General features: G+C 40.8%; 1 protein-coding gene across 1 annotated transcript; it reads right to left on the bottom strand.

The window, feature by feature from the left end:
• Nucleotides 1-2,333: 2,333 nt before the first annotated feature.
• Nucleotides 2,334-14,785, bottom strand: mcrs1 (microspherule protein 1). The gene is made up of 15 exons (XM_010881182.4): nt 14,615-14,785; nt 14,014-14,109; nt 13,732-13,906; nt 13,311-13,449; nt 11,650-11,814; nt 11,363-11,472; nt 11,059-11,167; nt 10,468-10,606; nt 10,206-10,281; nt 10,076-10,104; nt 9,532-9,624; nt 6,064-6,146; nt 5,676-5,763; nt 3,343-3,470; nt 2,334-3,068 (listed from the first exon to the last, which is right to left on the bottom strand). The coding sequence occupies exons 2-15, from the start codon at nt 14,021-14,023 to the stop codon at nt 2,982-2,984; spliced, it is 1,431 nt and encodes a 476-aa protein (XP_010879484.1). The 5' UTR covers nt 14,024-14,109; nt 14,615-14,785; the 3' UTR covers nt 2,334-2,981.
• Nucleotides 14,786-20,053: the final 5,268 nt, after the last annotated feature.

Below are 20,053 nucleotides of genomic sequence, written 5' to 3'. Positions count from 1 at the left end.
GAGACATCATTACACCTCATGAAATCTGACCGTCCTCCTGGCTTATGGGCTCATTGTAGGGAGAGATTTCTAAGGATTGAATGTTGATGCTGGGGATTAAATAAACAGCACTTTAATGGTCTGGTTACATGAAGACTTTGACTGCCAATAACTACAGACTTCAGTGTAGTTATTCAGTTTTATTTACATTCTTACAATGAGCGGAAAGGATAAGATTAGGATTTATGAAAGTCATAAAGCAATTATCAATTAATGAACTGCTTGTTAAAACTGACAACTCTTTTGTAATCAGTTGAACAGATTAATATCTTATCAATCAACACTGTATTATACCCTTTTAGAAAATCTATCTAAAAGGCAGAAATGTATTTCTGTAGCTAAGACTGCCAATCAAATTTTAATATCTTATTATATATTTTTGAGACCCTGAGCTCAAGTTCAGTGCAAGCAAGTACCACGCCTATCGAAACCCCTTTTGAAAATGTTAGATCTCCCTCGGTCTGGGTCTCCCTGCAAGATCTCACCTCATGGAGTTGCAATGATCATGAGAACGGTGAGGAATCAGCCCAGAACTACACAGGAGGATTTTGCAGATTTTCCTACTTACAAAGCTTATAAAGGTCTGTAATTTTTTATCATAGGTACACTTCAACTGTGAGAGACAGAATCTAAAACAAAAATCCAGAAAATCACATTGTATGATTTTTAAATAATTAATTAGCATTTTATTGCATGACATAAGTATTTGATTATCTACCAACCAGTAAGAATTCCGGCTCTCACAGACCTGTTAGTTTTTCTTTACGAAGCCCTCCTGTTCTCCACTCATTACCTGTATTAACTGCACCTGTTTGAACTTGTTACCTGTATAAAAGACACCTGTCCACACACTCAGTCAAACAGACTCCAACCTCTCCACAATGGCCAAGACCAGAGAGCTGTGTAAGGACATCAGGGATAAAATTGTAGACCTGCACAAGGCTGGGGTGGGCTACAGGACAATAGGCAAGCAGCTTGGTGAGAAGGCAACAACTGTCGGCGCAGTTATTAGAAAATGGAAGAAGTTCAATATGACGGTCAATTTCCCTCGGTCTGGAGCTCCATGCAAGATCTCACCTCATGGGGCATCAATGATCATGAGGAAGGTGAGGGATCAGTCCAGAACTACAAAGCAGGACCTGGTCAATGACCTGAAGAGAGCTGGGACCACAGTCTCAAAGAAAACCATTAGTAACACACTACGCCGCAATGGATTAAAATCCAGAAGAAGGATGAGGACAACCCCAAGAACACCATCCCAACTGTGAAGCAGGGAGGTGGAAACATCATTCTTTGGGGATGCTTTTCTGCAAACGGGACATGACGACTGCACTATATTGAGGGGAGGATGGATGAGGCCATGTATCGCAAGATTTTTGCCAACAACCTCCTTCCCTCAGTAAGAGCACTGAAGATGGGTATTGGCTGGGTCTTCCAGCATGACAACGACCCGAAACACACAGCCAGGGCAACTAAGGAGTGGCTCCGTAAGAAGCATCTCAAGGTCCTGGAGTGACCTAGCCAGTCTCCAGACCTGAACCCAATAGAAAAACTTTGGTGGGAGCTGAAAGTCAGTAATGCCCAGCGACAGCCCCGAAACCTGAAGGATCTGGAGAAGGTCTGTATGGAGGAGTGGGCCAAAATCCATGCTGCAGTGTGTGCAAACCTGAAGTCAAGAACTACAGGAAACGTATGATCTCTGTAATTGCAAACAATGGTTTCTGTACCAAATATTAGGTTCTGCTTTTCTGATGTATCAAATACCTATGTCATGCAATAAAATGCAAATTAATTACTTAAAAATCATACAATGTGTTTTTCTGGATTTTTGTTTTAGATTCCATCACTCACAGTTGAAGAGTACCTTTGATACAGACTTCTACATGCTTTGTAAGTGGGAAAACCTGCAAAATCAGCAGTGTATCAAATACTTGTTCTCCCCATGAGTGTATTTCACTCATTAAAACGCATATCAATTTGTAACATTTTTGATGTGTTTTTCTGGATTTTGTTGTTTTTCTGTCTCTCATTGTTCAAATAAACCTACCATTTAATATTATAGACTCATCATTTCTTTGTCTGTGGGCAAACGTACAAAATCAGCAGGGGATCAAATCGTTTTTTCCCCTCCCTGTACATTTCAATTTTGTATTTTTAATATACCAAACAAAAATATTAACACAACTAGTTTGAGTGATTAGTTTGATGGGATGCAGTGCAATTTAGTGGGATGTGCATTAAAGAAGCAAGTTAAAGGGAGAAAAAGAGGTGAAGAAATAAGTCAACAAAATGCATATCATTAGACACTTTTTAATCCAAGCTTCCTTAAAAAATAATGATAGAAAACAACTCACATTTACTTGTACATGGCTTCAGCATGTAGCAGTGATACAGATACACACAATATCACTTGTGACATATAATTGATTCCCTATCCTGGTCCTAAATGCAGTTGGGCGTGTACCAGTTCAACCTGTACCAGTTCAACCTGAACAAATCTCTATAAGGAGAGTGAAGGAAACACAGTTTTAACCAATTGTCTTATAGGCACGGTGGAACCTCCTGACATGAATCCCAATTTAAACTTTAAAACAAGTAACACTTTTGTCATGGTACTGTAGTTACAAGGTAAGAATCATTGAAATGGGATTCACCCTAAAATGTTCTGCAACAAAAGGTAAGCCAAGCAACCATTCTCAGTGCACACCGCTATCTTACTCTTCCTCCAGTGTAAGACCATGACCAAAGGGGCTCCTTTCTAAATTCTGTGCTTCTTCACGTAGTCCTAGTCTACCAGGCTCCTGATGGTGTGGTGTCCATTGGAGACGTCCGGTCATTTCTCTGCATGGCTGAGCCGGCAGGGCAGTAAACACAGGCACGTAACCTCTGCTTCCATTTCAACACTCCGATTCACTGGGGCAGCATGGCGCAATCTCTCTCACTCACTGCTGATTCATTTTAGCTGCTTCTGCCTTGATTAGGGAGATCAGCTCCTGGTTGATCAGGAACACAAAACGAAGACCTGCAATCTGGAGAGACAAATTACTTGCTCAGAGTTTGAGTAAGGTAATGGGGGAAAAGCATTATACTCAGCCATTACTATCAATTATGTGCTGTTGTTTCAGTAAAACAACAGTGCAATTTTATTTTACTCTCAATTTTATTTTACTTTGTATGCAAGATTATTGGAAAACAGCCAGTCAGTAAGTATTTCACTTTCAGTCTACATTTGTTGTGTAGGAAACCTGTGACAAGGTAATTCAATATCCTGTCCCCTGGTATTTCTGTTTTCGTTCCACACACCTCCACCACAGAGTTGTTGTTGAGTTTCCACTTGTTTCCTGACAGGACAGGTCTGCCGTCTATGTAAATTGGCCTGCGTCCTTCGTTGGCTATGAAGAAGTCCCCGTTGTTCTTCAGTTTAATGATCCCTGTATATTATGGACATACAAACCCATTATAAATACACACTGACAAACTAAAAGTCTTGATAATATTGCAACCTTTTCTTATACATAGAGTATATTGAGTAAGTATTCCCTTTTGGATTGAAATTTAAATGTAATTTACATTTTTTGTGATTGATTTGAAAATTGAAATTTTGGATTACATTTTGGATTCACATAAGATACATAACTCACTGTAATTTATCTTATCTTGAAAATAAACTGGACAAACTGCAGTTATGAAAATGTGTTCTCAAGACTGGCTAGTCCTAGACATTCCACAGGCTTACAAAGGAACTGCTTTTGACTATTTTGCCCCCGCTATGTTTGGAAATCCATGATGCAATTTAAATAGTTGATATGTTTTTTTTATTGTCTCGGTCTAATTGCTTTTCCTAAAGAGGCAATTTTTGACATTTTTATTTGAATTATTTTATTATTGCTGCAATACAAGGCTCAAATGCAAAACAAACCCTGCTCTCAGCTCCAAGTCTTTGCATAAATAAAAGGGACAATTGTAATAAAGGTTGGCTTTGGAATACAATTATAAAAAAAAATAATAATCAAGAACACACTGTTAATCAATTTGCAAAGTAACTGTTTGAAGAATAGCCCAACCTAGCACTAAATACAAGCTGTGCGCTGAAACACCTAGGCAGTGCATTAGTGTAATATGTAATTGTGGTAACTAGCTATCATATTAGATAATTGCACTACGCCGCAATTAATCCTACGTTACTGTGATGTGACTAAATAAATGGAATGGCAGTGCATAAGTGAATCCGGCTGGTCATGTCTGATCTAGTCATAATGCTGTAATTTGTCACTGGATGCATAGTTCGACAGCAGGCCATATTGCAACTTGTTATTCACATCACAGTATGGTGAGACTAATTCATATCAGAATCACCATTGTTAATCTTGTACTTGTATTTATTTCTCCCTCCCTCCCCCAGGAAAGGAGACTGAAGACTGTGCCTCTGGATGACATGGCCTGACTACTCCTGGCTGTTCCTGTCCCCAGTCCATGTGGTTGTGCTGCCAATACAGCTTCTGTTGTTATCTGGAGAACTACTTTGTGACAACTGCAGTTGAAAAAAGGGCTTTATAAAACAAATCTGATTGGACATGAGTGTATATTAAATCACTATATTGAAAAATGCGTAGGTGAATGAAAGGCACTGGATTTACAGGCCACCCTTGCTGTCTTTGCCAGATGGGCTCTCATCTCCATCAGGAAGGCCTCTCTCCAATGCCACTCGTGGGTGGAGTCACTGGCTGACTATTGTTCCCCCTTGCCGTCCTCTTACAATGGGAGTCAGCTCTGTGGGATATACTCAGCCCTCGTTCAGGGTGGTTGCGGTTTGTTGGTGTCCTTTTGGGTCCCTTTCCTGCTTTGGGTCCCTTCCTTACCTTCAGGTTACAGTGTCTCAAGGCCCCCCTTCCCAACCCTAAGGTCAGTCCTATTTAATGTCCAAATTGTTTACACTGCATTTGTTTATGTGACGGACACAAGGGTTAGTCAAAAGGAATCCTTTTGAATCACAGGAATACTCTCTCTAACTTTCCTGGTGTCCTGTCTAACCTTAAGAGGACATGAGCACTTGGACCATGTCTCAGGACGGCTTGGCCCAAATGACTTGTAGCTGTCACTGTCCAAAGTGTTCCTGGTTGTGTTGCAGATCAATTGGCTGCCTGATGATTCCTGCCGCCACTGCCCACATCCCACCACTTAACCACCTGGTCATTCACCTGACTTGGATTCTGTTTAAAGACTCTGGACAAATCACATGCATTTATTGACCTGCTCGTCATCGGAACATGCAATAAAATTGATGTGGCCCAAATTGTTATGTACTCTTATAATCTTCACTCAACACAGCCAGAAGAGGACTGGCCACGACTCAGTCTAGTTCCTCTCTAGGTGTCTTCCTAAATTTCAACCCCACTAGGGAGTTACTCCAAGCCGCTGTCCATCAACTCAGGCTGGGTAAAGTTAAAGCACTGTGACAACTGCTGATGTAAAAAGGGCTTTATAAAATACATTTGATGGATTGATAAAAATGTATGATGAAATGTCTTGCGTTAAAATGGCATCCTATTTGCTCCACCCCATAGGGGTGCCAATTCAGAAACACACAGTGTTAAATAAGGACTATGTCATGGTGATGCATGTGACATAATAGTGACCTTGTTTTCTGGAGATCTTCCAGGCAGGTCCTTCCAGAGACAAATCCACATCTATCTGCTTGTCCTTGGTGGCTCTGCCCAGCGTGATCTAGTGGAACACAGTTTAGCCTAACAATTCAATTTCCATAAAATTTACCTGCTCAACAGTGCTTTTACTACGGTAATAATTCTACTTGGTCTTAAACATAAGGATGATTATTCATAGGGTATCAACATGAGGTTCAGATAAATACATGATTTTTCATTTAATAAACACACTGTTATTATACATATAGTGAAAATGAATGACTGTTGAATTTCAGTGAAAAAATGCTTACTGAGACAAATATAGAAAAAACTATGTTTTTGACTGCACTGTCTTTTGGTAAATCTGAAATGAGATGCTCACCTCTCGTGACCTCATAAGGTAGCGTACCATTCTGCCCCTTAGTGCTGCCAGTGTCTGATTGTCAAAGTCTGGAGAGTTCATCCCTGAGAAAACAACATGAATGGTTTGATCCATTGATGGGCCGAGTCATTCCTGGAGATTACTTTCTCTCACAAACTCAAGGGGGAGGACAACAGCGATCACCCACGGTAACAATGATAGCTTTAAACTGGTTCTACATTGTCATCAGAGTCAATTACCAACTCAATCAATCTTGGGCTAAGGAATGAGTCTTCCCAATTAAACTGAGGCTGATTTTCCACTCTGCTGAGAGGGTCATTGGCTGCCAGCAGCATTTCACTGAGGTTCTGCAGAGCTCCAGGACAAGGAAACAAAATTCTCCACTTTAAGTCTGTGGATCACACTTTTTCTGTAATCTTTAATCTGCTGGAGTAAAGGATCTGAAGTTTTACAAACTTTTTGCGCATGTGTGAATCACTGTTCTGCCCAACAGTTTTTTCAGTATATACAGCCTCTGCTCAACTCGTAGGGAACAGTCAACTCTGGTAAATAAAATTAATTACTGCAAGATCACAATTAATAGAATAACACACTGGTCAGCCATAACATTATGACCAGCTGCCTAATATTGTGTAGGTCCCCCTTTTGCTGCCAAAACAGCCCTGACCCGTCGAGGCATGTACTCCACTAAACCTCTGAAGGTGTGCTGTATTATCTGGGACCAAGACCTTAGCAGCAGATCTTTTAAGTCCTGTAAGTTGCGAGGCGGGGCCTCCATGGCCTCCATGGATCGGACCCGTTTGTCCAGCATATCCCACAGATGCTCGATTGGATTGACAACACCTTGAACTCTTTGTTGTGTTCCTCAAACCATTCCGGAAACATTTGCTTTGTGGCAGGGCGCATTATCCTGCTAAAAAAGGCCAATGCCATCAGTGAATACCGTTGCCATGAAAGGGTGCACATGGTCTGCAACAATGCTCAGGTAGGTGGTACATGTCAAAGTAACATCCACATGAAACGGCAGGACCCAAGGTTTCCCAGCAGAACATTGGCCAAAGCATCACACTGCCTCAGCCAGCTTGCCTTCTTCCCATAGTGTATCCTGGTGCCATGTGTTCTCCAGGTAAGCGACGCACAAGCACCCGGGCATCCACGTGTTGCAAAAGAAAACGTGATTCATCAGACCAGGCCACCTTCTTCCATTGCTCCGTGGTCCAGTTCTGATGCTCACGTGCCCATTGTAGGTGCTTATGGCAGTGGACGGTTCAGAATGGGGACCCAGACTGAAATGCACTGTGTGTTCTGACACCTGTCTATAAGTACCAGCATTAACTTTTTCACCAATTTGAGCTACAGTAGCTCGTCTGTTGGATCGGACCACACAGGCCAGCCTTCGCTCCCCATGTGCATCAATGAGCCTTGGCCGTCCATGACCCTGTCGCCTGCTCACTGCTTTTCCTTCCTTGGACCACTTTTGATAGGTACTGACCATTGCAGACCAGGAACACCCCACAAGGGCTGCAGTTTTGGAGATGCTCTGACCCAGTCATTTAGCCATCAAAATATGGCCCTTGTCAAAGTCGCTAAGATCCTTATGCTTGCCCATTTTTCCTGCTTCTAACACATCAACTTTGAGGACAGAATTTTCACTTGCTGCCTAATATATGCCACCAACTGACAGGTGCCATGATAATAAGATTATCAGTGTTATTCACTTCACCTGTCAATGGTCATAATGTTAAGGCTGATCGGTGTAGTACAACAATACTGAAAGACAAAAACTTACTGAATAAAGAACTTATACAGATGCTGGTCATAAAATTTCAATATCATCAAGAAGTTGATTTATTTCAGTCATTCCATTCAAAAAGTGAAACTTTTCTAATTTATGCATTCATTCCACACAGACTGATATATTTCAAGTGTTTATTTCTTTTAATTTTGATTATAACTGACAACTAACGAAAACCCCAAATTCAGTATCTCAGAAAATTAGAATATTGTGAAAAGGTTCAATATTGAAGACACCTGGTGCCACACTCTAATCAGCTAATTAACCCAAAACACATGCAAAGGCCTTTAAATGGTCTCTCAGTCTAGTTCTGTAGGCTACACAATCATGGGGAAGACTGCTGACTTGACAGCTGTCCAAAAGACCACCATTGACACCTTGCACAAGGAGAGTAAGACACAAAAGGTCATAGCTAAAGAGGCTGGCTGTTCACAGAGCTGTGTCCAAGCACATTAATAGAGAGGTGAAGGGAAGGAAAAGATGTGGTAGAAATAAAGTGTACAAGGAATAGGGATAACTACACCCTGGAGAGGATTGTGAAACAAAACCCATTCAAAAAATGTGGGGAAGATTCACAAAGAGTGGACTGCAGCTGGAGTCAATGCTTCAAGAACCACCACGCACAGACGTATGCAAGACATGGGTTTCAGCTGTCGCATTCCTTGTGTCAAGCCACTCTTGAACAAGACACAGCGTCAGAAGCGTCTCGCCTGGGCTAAAGACAAAAAGTACTGGACTGCTGCTGAGTTATGCTCTCTGATGAAAGTACATTTTGTAACAAAGTATTGAGTGCTGTACATGCTAATACTTTTCATGTTCATAATTTTCAGTCGGCCAACATTTCAAAAAATATTTTTTTTGTATTGGTCTTAAGTAATATTCTAATTTTCTGAGATACTGAATTTGGGATTTCCATTTGTTGTCAGTTATAATCATCACAATTAAAAAAAATTAACATTTGAAATATATCAGTCTGTGTGTAATGAATGTATACATTATACAAGTTTCACTTTTTGAATGGAATTACTGAAATAAATCAAGTTTTTGATGATATTCAAATTTTATGACCAGCACCTGTATATTTAAAAGACTGATATGTTATTGTTATGACTGGCCAAGCATTTCTCCAGACCTAAACCCTATTGAGCATCTGTGGGGCATCCTCAAACGGAAGGTGGAGGAGCGCAAGTTCTCTAACATCCACCAGCTCTGTGATGTCTACATGTAGGAGTGGAAGAGGACTCCAGTGGCAACCTGTGACGCTCTGGTGAACTCCATGCCCAAGAGGCTTAAGGCAGTGCTGGAAAATAATGGTGGCCACACAAAATATTGACACTTTGGGCCCAATTTGGACTTTTCACTTAGGGGTGTACTCACTTTTGTTGCCAGCGGTTTAGACATTAATGGCTGTGTGTTGAGTTATTTTGAGGGGACAGCAAATTAACACTCTTATACAAGCTGTACACTCACTACTTTACATTGTAGCAAAGTGTCATTCCTTCAGTGTTGTCACATGAAAAGATATAATCAAATTTTAGCAAAAATGTGAGTGGTGTACTCACTTTTGTGATATACTGTACTTATGAAGGCCAAAGGCCCTGTGAAACTGCCTTTATAATTCTCCTTTCACAAGCATATACACTCACACAAGCAAAGAAGTACACAAATCCCACCTGTAATGCTGTCCACTAGGACCTGCCAGCGGGGCAGCTCTTGTTCCAGCTGTCTTATCTCCTTTTTCTGATGGCGGTCAGAGATCATCAGCTCTGAGATTAGAGAGACAGCGAAGAAGAGGACGAGGCAAAAGGAACAAGGGATGATGCAATACATTTCCACTCTAATATAGCATTATCAGGCATTCAGGTGCTCTGAAAGTAGTCCGTGACACACTTTGTTAGACCAGTGTTTCTTAATCATGGTCCTTGGAACCCAAAGGGTTGCACGTTTTAGTTTTGGCCCTAGCACTCACTCACCTGATTCAAATGGTTCCCTACCACGTACACACATGATTGACATAATCAACCTATCATCAAGTCTTTAGTTTGAATCAGGTGTGTGAGTACTTGGGCAAAAACGTGCACCCCTTTGGGTCCTGAGGACCAGGATTGGGAAACACTGTGGTAGACTAATTGTCCAGATTATCAGGATTGTACGTTTAAAAAACAAACTCTTAAAGAAATTCTCCAAAACCTCATCCTTTATGTTTAAATATCTCACCATGCTCCAAAACCTCATCCCTGTTCTCCCTGCGTAACAAGGCAGAGACAATTATTAGAATGACCAACACAGAAGGATTTCCCAATAAGGACACTGAAATCATGGTAAAAACATTGACTGGTTTTCTTACTTTAGCTTAGCATCATCCACCAGCTGCTCAGCATCAGAGAAGTTGAGGACTTGGTCGCCTTTAGGGAGAGGTTGGACTGCAAGAGACACAATATGGCCTCACTTCATTTTCAACAATTGTGAATAGTTAAAAAAAGAAAACAATTAGTAAGGATGTTGCATCCCTATGGGCCCTCGTCAAAGATAAAGCACTGAAGGAAAAAGGGGTGTCATTTATGAGGTAACCGGTGTAATGAACATATAAACCCAGATGGGTTTCTCACCACTTTGATCCTCCAGCAGGTAGTACTGTTTGAGAAGCTGCCAGTGCACCAACAGGCTCTTGGGAGTCCGAGAGGGGTAGAACACACTGGGGTTCTTACTTAGCAACTCCTGGAACACCTCCAACTTGGGCTGACTGCTCTGTTAATCCGAAAACATGTGACTTAAATGATATATTTGAAAACATGCCCACAGTGATGCAGTGCCCCCCTTAGGCCAATACAAACATGGCATGTGACTACCAAACCTGTTGATTACTATAGTGCCCCCCTCTGGCCAAGACAAAGACAGGCATGTGACTACCAAACCTGTTGACTCCTATAGCCAATTAGTGTAATTTGGCAAATGCCAGACATCTATCACAAGACACATCACTCAAGTGAAAATAGGGCCAGTAAAACCAAAAAAAGGCCAGGATAAACACCAGTGAGATGAGTCAAAGATTTTACTAGAAACTCTCTGTATAATTTACATAATTCTATATTTGGGCATTGGTTTGTTTGGCTCCGGATTTAGAAAGCTAGTGTAGTCCCTTCCTCCCCTCATGTGAATCCACATCTCAAGTACCACAGAAACCCAGAAGCTTCACTCACTGATGCAATCTTGGCCAAAAGAGCCTCCTCAGCCTGACTGAAGAGCGCTTTGCTCTGGATCGCAGCGATGGCTTCAGGATGAAGCTGTCGCATCGCCTGCCATGCCAACCTGGAAGAGAGAAACGGTAGAACACTGTCACGTTTCATTGTGTTTACTCAGCTTGTCAAATCAAATAATGGGTTGTCTTTTACTGTGCTGAATGATTAGGGACAAGACAGTAGAGGCTAAATGTGTTAGAGCGAGGACAAGGACGTGGATAGAAGGAGTAGACCAGGGGTGTTTGGGCAGTGGTGGAGCTCTTACTTTGAGATGACAGGGTCATACAGCAGAGCATACCAGCGCTCCTGGATCTCCCGCAGGGTGAAACGACAGCTGAACTTCACCCCCAGATGAACAGAGGTCAAATCTGTTGTCTAACCACACACACACACACACACACACACACAGTCAGTCAGTGGCCACCACTTTGTTTCCATACTGAATTAACTGTATGATAAATGCATGGAAAAATACACACGCAATATTTATAGCACTGATATTTTCATTTTTTCATATCAACAGTGTATCTCAAGTCCCCTTAAGCCTGTTACCTGTAGCACAGCATTGATGAGCAGCAGGTCATCTGTGGGTTTCCAGCGACCAAGGTCCTTGGTTATCTGAAGGGGCTGCTTGCTCTTCTTCACCCTCTTGGCAATGGGCGGGGGGGTGATTACCATGGTGAGGGGCGGAGTAAGGGTGGTGCTGGACTTGGACATCTAATATAAGGGGCATGGAGGGGAATCAGACATCTCCTATGCTTCTTCCAGCATTTACTCTAGCGGGTACAGTGGGGAGAACAAGTATTTGATACACTGCCGATTTTGCAGGATTTCCTTCTTACCAAGCATGTAGAGGTCTGTAATTTTCAGAAAATCACACTTTTAAATGATTAATTTGCATTTTATTTCAAGTATTTGATCACCTACCAACCAGTAAGAATTCCGGCTCTCACAGACCTGTTAGTTTTTCTTTAAGAAGCCCTCCTGTTCTCCACTCATTACCTGTATTAACTGCACCTGTTTGAACGTGTTAACTGTATAAAAGACACCTGTCCACACAATCAAACAGACTCCAACCTCTCTACAATGGCCAAGACCAGAGAGCTGTGCAAGGACATAAGGGATAAAATTGTAGACCTGCACAAGGCTGGGATGGGCTACAGGACAATAGCCAAGCAGCTTGGTGAGAAGGCAACAACTGTTGGCACAATTATTAGAAAATGGAAGAAGTTCAAGATGACGGTCAATCTCCCTCGGTCTGGGGCTCCATGCAAGATCTCACCTCGTGGGGCATCAATGATCATCAGGAAGGTATCAGCCCAGAACTACACGGCAGGACCTGGTCAATTACCTGAAGAGAGCTGGGACCACAGTCTCAAAGAAAACCATTAGTAACACACTATGCCGTCATAGATTAAAATCCTGCAGCGCACTCAAGTTCCCCCTGCTCAAGCCAGCGCATGTCCAGGCCCGTCTGAAGTTTGCCAATGACCATCTGGATGATCCAGAGGAGGAATGGGAGAAGGTCACGGTGTCTGATGAGACAGAAATAGAGCTTTTTGGTCTAAACTCCGCTGGCTGTGTTTGAAGGAAGAAGGATGAGTACAACCCCAAGAACACCATCCCAACCATGAAGCATGGAGGTGGAAACATCATTCTTTGGGGATGCTTTTCTGCAAAGGGGACAGGACGACTGCACTGTATTGAGGGGAGGATGGATGGGGCCACGTTTCGCGAGATCTTGGCCAACAACCTCCTTCCCTCAGTAAGAGCATTGAAGATGGGTCGTGGCAGGGTCTTCCAGCATGACAACGACCCCAAACACACAGCCAGGGCAAATAAGGAGTGACTCCGTAAGAAGCATCTCAAGGTCCTGGAGTGGCCTAGCCAGTCTCCAGACCTGAACCCAATAGAAAATCTTTGGAGGGAGCTGAAAGTCGGTATTGCCCAGCGAAAGCCCCAAAACCTGAAGGATCTGGATTTTTAGATTCCGTCACTCACAGTTGAAGACTACCTACGATAGAAATTACAGACTTCTACATGCTTTGTAAATGGGAAACACTACCAATTTTGCAAGTTATCAAATTCTTGTTCTTCCCACTGTATTTAATCATCAATCATTTACCCTTAATAGATATGAACACTTACATACAAATGATAAGATTCTAGAAGAGACAAAGGAAGAACTAACTATATAAACAGCATCCCTATACCTTCTTCTTCTCATTGGATGAGGGTTCACTCCCAGAGCAGCGGATTGGCTCAATGACAGGTGGGCCCTTAACCCTGCTGGATGACTTGGCCAGGCTGCTCTCTACCAGCTCGTCATCAAACTTCTTCCTCTTTATTGACCTAAGAGGGAATCAGGAACATTTTACATTCAGAATCAGTCATTGACTTTACATTCAATTAGGGTTAAGGGTTTTGTTCAAGGACAGGGCAGCAGGGTAGATTTTTCACCTTGTTAGCAGTTACATGTTCTTGCTGCTGGGCTTTCTGCCATCCCAGATACAACTGAAGTATCATATAGCCCACACAGAAAGTTCCCCTGAACTATCTTTCAGCCAGACCGATCTCAAATTCAGAAGGTATATAGCAGAATGAAAGACATCCAATGGTCAGATATTGTCAAACCTTGAAGAGCTCCTGCGTTTGGGCACAACACCGCCACCCCCAACAAAAGCCTGTGCTGCTGTTCTTTTTATGTCTTTCATTCCAGTCGACTCCTCGTCCTCTGAACGGCTCTGTGTCCCAGATGCTCCCATTGTTGCCCCAACCACAGACGCAATTGCGGAACCTGTCTGAATATCTGTGTCCACAGAGACAGATCTAGACATTAGATACTAGAGTACATGGATTATGACAAAACAAATGGCGACAAAAGGCAGGCACATGACCAGTAAGAGATCTTCGTACCCTTTTCCATGATCTTGGTCACAGTTCAGAGGTTTTAAATTGGAACGTTGCTACATTCGCCAGGTGTCACCCAGACAACGTATCTGAGGTGTCAATCTGAGACAAGAGATAAAGGAATTCATAAGATGGGCAGTAAATAGAAGGCATTAGCGGGACAGCTAGCTAGCTAACGTTAGCGTAATGTGAACAAACAAGTTGTAATATGCTATGAAATGGCTAGTTAGAAGTGAACAATATTGATAACAGTCTTGACAGCCAGTAATCTAAGAGATGTAGTTAGAAACATTTCATATCATTCACGAGCCACAATTAACTAACTTCAAATATGATGTTGGAGGATGTTTACACGAAAAACAGTCAGTTTCCAGTGTGGGTCTCCACAGAAACCAATGTGATAACTGTATCTGTTAGCTTAATGTACTGTAGTTAATTGACTTCCACTGAAAGAAAAAACGGAGCGGCCTGGAAGGCTCAGCTTCCTCTGCTAACGTTCGTTAGGTACGTAACCTAACGCGAGCTAATGTGTAAGTTGATTATCTAGCTAGCTGGCGAAACACACGAACAGGTCTCTGTGCTAATAATGTTGCTGTACATAACTTACCTGGTCTCAGGCTGGTTTGTCAGCCAGTTGAAGTGTAGTCAGGTATATTGAACTCCGAAAAGCACACTTGCAATTAGAATATTCTCTCTTCTATTCGAAATGATCTAGCTACATCAATGCTAACAATAACAGAACGAAATCCATTTCCGAGATGCACAGGAAATGTCGTTTGCCGTTTTCTTCTCATTTGTAACACGCATTACTGCCACCAACAGGACTGCTTGTGCGTATGCATTACGTCGCCGTGAAGACATGCATACAACGTCGAGTACAGGTGCTGGTCATATCATTGGAATATCATCAAAGAGTTGATTTATTTCAATAATTCCATTCAAAAAGTGAAACTTGTATAATGTATTAATTCATTCCACACAGACTGATATATTTCAAGTGTTTATTTCTTTGAATTTTGACGATTATAACTGACAACTAATGAAAACCCCAAATTCAGTACCTCAGAAAATTTGAATATTGTGAAAAGGTTCAATATTGAAGACACCTGATCCCACACTCTAATCAGCTAATTAACCCAAAACACATGCAAAGGCCTTTAAATGGTCTCTCAGTCTAGTTCTGTAGGCAATACAATCATGGGAAAGACTGCTGACTTGACAGCTGTCCAAAAGACCACCATTGACACCTTGCACAAGGAGGGCAAGACACAAAAGGTCATTGCTAAAGAGGCTGGCTGTTCACAGAGCTCTGTGTCCAAGCACTTTAATAGAGAGGCGAAGGGAAGGAAAAGATGTGGTAGAAGTAATAAGGATAACTGCACCCTGGAGAGGATTGTGAAACAAAACCCATTCAAAAATGTGAGGGAGATTCACAAAGAGTGGACTGCAGCTGGAATCAGTGCTTCAAGAACCACCACGCACAGACGTATGCAAGACATGGGTTTCAGCTGTCGCATTCCATGTGTCAAGCCACTCTTGAACAAGACAGTGTCAGAAGCGTCTCGTCTGGGCTAAAGACAAAAAGGACTGGACTGCTGCTGAGTTATGTTCTCTGATGAAAGTACATTTTGCATTTCCTTTGGAAATCAAGGTCCCAGAGTCTGGAGGAAGAGAGGAGAGGCACAGAATCCACGTTGCTTGAAGTCCAGTGTAAAGTTTCCACAGTCAGTGATGGTTTGGGGTGCCATGTCATCTGCTGGTTTTGGTCCACTGTGCCAAAAATTACACCCCCCTCCATCTTGAGACTGGAACGTCTGACAAACTTCTAAATCATTTTGGTAGCTCATCATCACCAGTAGTGTGTGCCACAAAAAGTATGACAAAAGTGAGAACACTGTAAGGCAAGGTTAAATTTGGCAAGCCCATTATATTTATTAACTGTTATCCAATTATGTAAAAGGTTCTGAAATTTGCAAGTTATGTCATCTGATTAATTAATGAAATGTGTCTAATGCCAGTATTCAATGAAGCGATTGTTGCTGTTTTCCAAATAGGCAACATGCAAATGAGATGTTTTGCGTAGTTTTTGTAGGTAGACCAAAGATGCTATGACACTTTTTACAAAAAAGAAAATCTTCAATTAGCAAAAAAAAAACATGGTCAACAGAACCATGTCTTTTGGTATGTGTATGTATAGGTAGTATACTTTGGATTTTGGATACGCCACACAGAGGGAAAATAAATCTGTTCGTTGTGCCTTTATTGAATATTATGATTTCAGTGAGTCAAGACAATTTCATATCTCATGAATATAAAGACAAATATATATATATACTCTTAAGTGTCATTTCAAGTTAACTAAATATACAAATACATTTTAATTGAAATCACTGTGAAAATCAACCATATTCTACCATGTGTGTAATGTGATAACTACAAAATGCCTAGCTAACATAGTCGCTGCTAGAGCAAAAGCACAACAAACATTTGTTTTTATCATAAACTTACAGCAACAGACAGAACTGCATTCAGAGTACAAATCAGTATTAAGTCGTTTTTGAAAAACGTAGGTCTTGATTGTGGATTTAAACAGCAAGGGACTTTGAGGGTATGGTGGCAGCAACCAATTTAACAAATTACAACCCCCTTTCCAAAAAAGTTGGGACGCTGCGTAAAATGTAAATAAAAACACAATGCAATGATGTGCAAATCATTTATCCCCATATTTAATTGATAACATATTGAATGTAATAACTGAGAAATGTTATTGTTTTTGTAAAAATACATGCTCATTTTGAATTTGATCCCAGCAACACATTTTAAAAAATCTGGACAGGGACATGTTTACCATTGTGTTGCATCACCTCTTCTTTTAACAATACTCTGTAAGCTTTTGGGACTGAGGAGACCAATTGCTGTAGTTTCGAAAGTGAAATGTTTTCCCATTCTTGCTTGATATAGAATTTCAGATGCTCAACAGTTCAGTTGTCATGTTTTTCCAATAGGTGCCAGCAGGGCCGGCTCTAGGCATAAGCAACATAAGCGGTCACTTAAGGCCCCTGGCCACTAGGGGGACTCTGACTACTAGACCCTGTCCAAGAGAAGAGATTGGCAAATCTTATGCCTACATTACAGAAATAATGTAATGTAATTCTGTAAATCAATATATTAACCAGCCCATACCTGGAGATCTTTGGAGTTATTAGCCTAATGAGTCCATCATTTTAGGTTTTACAATTATTTTCTCTCCCTCAAATATGCGTTCCAAAAACTCAGCCTAGTGATCAGTTTACTGCCTTATAAAATGGGGTCTACTTTAATTCTAATCTTCTAATTAGAATTTTTCAATAAAGAAATTATATTGTTAAGGAAAAATGTGATCTAATATCAACTGTCTCAGTGTGAAACATTCTTAGTAATTATGTGCTTTGATATTTTGAAAGTATGTTTTAAACATATTTGGATTCTGGACACTAAGCATAACCAGAAGTAAAAGGTCCTAACCTGGATTCCATGTGCAACTGATCTGTTAAATGCCACTCACAAATACAGTGGGGTAAAAAAGTATTTTCTCAGCCACCAATTGTGCAAGTTCTCCCACTCAAAAAGATGAGAGAGGCCTGTAATTTTCATTAATAGGTACACTTCAACTATGAGAGACAAAATGAAAAAAAAAAATCCACAAAATCATTTTGTAGGATTTTTAATGAATTTATTGGTAAATTATGTTGGAAAATAAGTATTTGGTCAATAACAAAAGTTCATCTCAATACTTTGTTATATACCCTTTGTTGGCAATGACAGAGGTCAAATGTTTTCTGTAAGTCTTCCCAAGGTTTTCACACACTCTTGCTGGTATTTTGGCCCATTTCTCCATGCAGATCTCCTCTAAAGCAGTGATGTTCTGGGGCTATCGCTGGGCAACACAGACTTTCAACTCCCTCCAAAGATTTTCTATGGGGCTGAGATCTGGTGAGTGGCTAGGCCACTCCAGGACCTTGAAATGCTTCCTACGAAGCCACTCCTTCGTTGCCCGGGCGGTGTGTTTGGGATCATTGTCATGCTGAAAGACCCAGCCACGTTTCAACTTCAATGCTCTTGCTGATGGAAGGAGGTTTTCACTCAAAATCTCACGATACATGGCCCCATTCATTATTTCCTTTACATGGATCAGTCGTCCTGGTCCCTTTGCAGAAAAACAGCCCCAAAGCATGATGTTTCCACCCCCATGCTTCACAGTAGGTATGGTGTTCTTTGGATGCAATTTAGCATTCTTTCTCCTCCAAACACGACAAGTTCTATTTTGGTTTCATCTGACCATATTACATTCTCCCAATCCTCTTCTGGACCAAATGCTCTCTAGCAAACCTAAGATGGGCCTGGAGATGTACTGGCTTAAGTAGGGGGACACGTCTGGCACTGCAGGATTTGAGTCCCTGGTGGCGTAGTGTGTTACTGATGGTAGCCTTTGTTACTTTGGTCCCAGCTCTCTGCAGGTCATTCACTAGGTCCCCCCGTGTGGTTCTGGGATTTTTGCTCACCGTTCTTGTGATCATTTTTGACCCCATGGGGTGAGATCTTGCGTGGTAAGTGACCAAATACTTATTTTACAGAGGAATTTACCAATAAATTCATAAAAGATCCTGCAATGTGATTTTCTGGATTTTTTTTCCTCATTTTGTCTCTCATAGTTGAAGTGTACTTATGATGAAAATTACAGGCGTCTCTCATCTTTTTAAGTGGGAGAACTTGCACAATTGGTGGCTGACTAAATACTTTTTTGCCCCACTCTATGTAACCAAGCACGTTTATTTATTTAGCACAATTCCTACATCGAGGCAATTCAATGTGCTTTACAAAGAAAAAGAACATAAAAACAAATACTCAAATGAAAACATCAAAACAACATCATAATAATAAAAAATAGAATAAGAAAATATACAAAAAATAAAAGCAGGATTAAAAACATAGGAAGCTATAAGGCTAAACAGTGTGGTTAAGTTTATCAGCAGTTTATCAGTGTTACAATTAAGAGTTGTATTTGTTACTCGCAGCATTCATTTGTGACTTGCTACTTAGAAGTTTACAACATTTTGGTAGAAATCTATCTCCAAAGCTCACTAACAAGATGGTTTTTTGTGACAATGGGTTCTTCTGATAATTGAAAATATCTTTGAATGCTGGATATTGTGGTTTGCTTGCCTGTTACAATTACCTGTTTCAATCCATGCTGTGTTGTGTGAGGAAATACCAAATGTTGATGGCTTAAATGATATATTACTAACATTGTAATGGACATATATAGGTAAACTGAGCAAGGGGATACAGTATTCTGAGTTTGCACCCAACATGTGGACATAATCAACAGCACATACAAACCATCTTTACCTTTGTTTTATTGATTCAACATAACATATGTAGGTACAAAAAGAAGAATATTGAAATACAAAAAAAATTACAAACTTTTTACAGTCAGAGGTCCTACACAAACAAATCCTATTGATAAATAATACTATTTACTAGTTTTTATTGCCATTTTGTTTTTCATTTTATTTAATGTATTGCTTTGGGAGTATACAAGCATGGTTCCAATATTTATTATTGATTACTACTACTTTTGTCTTAAACACATCATTCTCTAGTACAGTCTTGTTTAGCTTTCAACAGCTTTTATTAACCTTTACAGCTAATAAACCAAGCCTGTTTATCTTTATTGATATCCCTTTGTGATCTGTAAAAATTTAAGGCTCAATCAACACTGAGTATGCCTTATCAGCAATATCTTCTGAAATCAGCCAAAAATCAATACAGGACTTTACAGACAAATCGTTGGTGCTCCATGTAAACATATTCTTGTCTGGGTTCTTACGTCTCCAAATGTCTAGCATACCTAATCTTAAGCATATTCCTTCTTTCATACTCAGAGCTTCTATCTTTTGGAGGCTATCGATCAAGATCCTCCTACTGCACAGTGTTAAAGTCTTCCCCCATATTAATTTGGACAATGGAAATGTAGATAACATTTGACTTATCAAATATCTCAACA

The sequence above is a fragment of the Esox lucius genome, chromosome 17, assembly GCF_011004845.1.
Source record: "Esox lucius isolate fEsoLuc1 chromosome 17, fEsoLuc1.pri, whole genome shotgun sequence".
NCBI classification, from domain to species: domain Eukaryota; kingdom Metazoa; phylum Chordata; class Actinopteri; order Esociformes; family Esocidae; genus Esox; species Esox lucius.
Note: the sequence above shows the minus strand (reverse complement) of the source record. Positions and strands in the feature narration are given on the sequence as shown.

Coding starts and splice junctions, on each gene's coding strand:
- mcrs1 (XM_010881182.4), bottom strand. Junction 10,105..10,205: donor GTGGATGATGCTAAGCTAAA/GTAAGAAAACCA, acceptor CTTGTTACGCAG/GGAGAACAGGGATGAGGTTT. Junction 6,147..9,531: donor CCTAGTGGACAGCATTACAG/GTGGGATTTGTG, acceptor TTGTTTTCTCAG/GGATGAACTCTCCAGACTTT.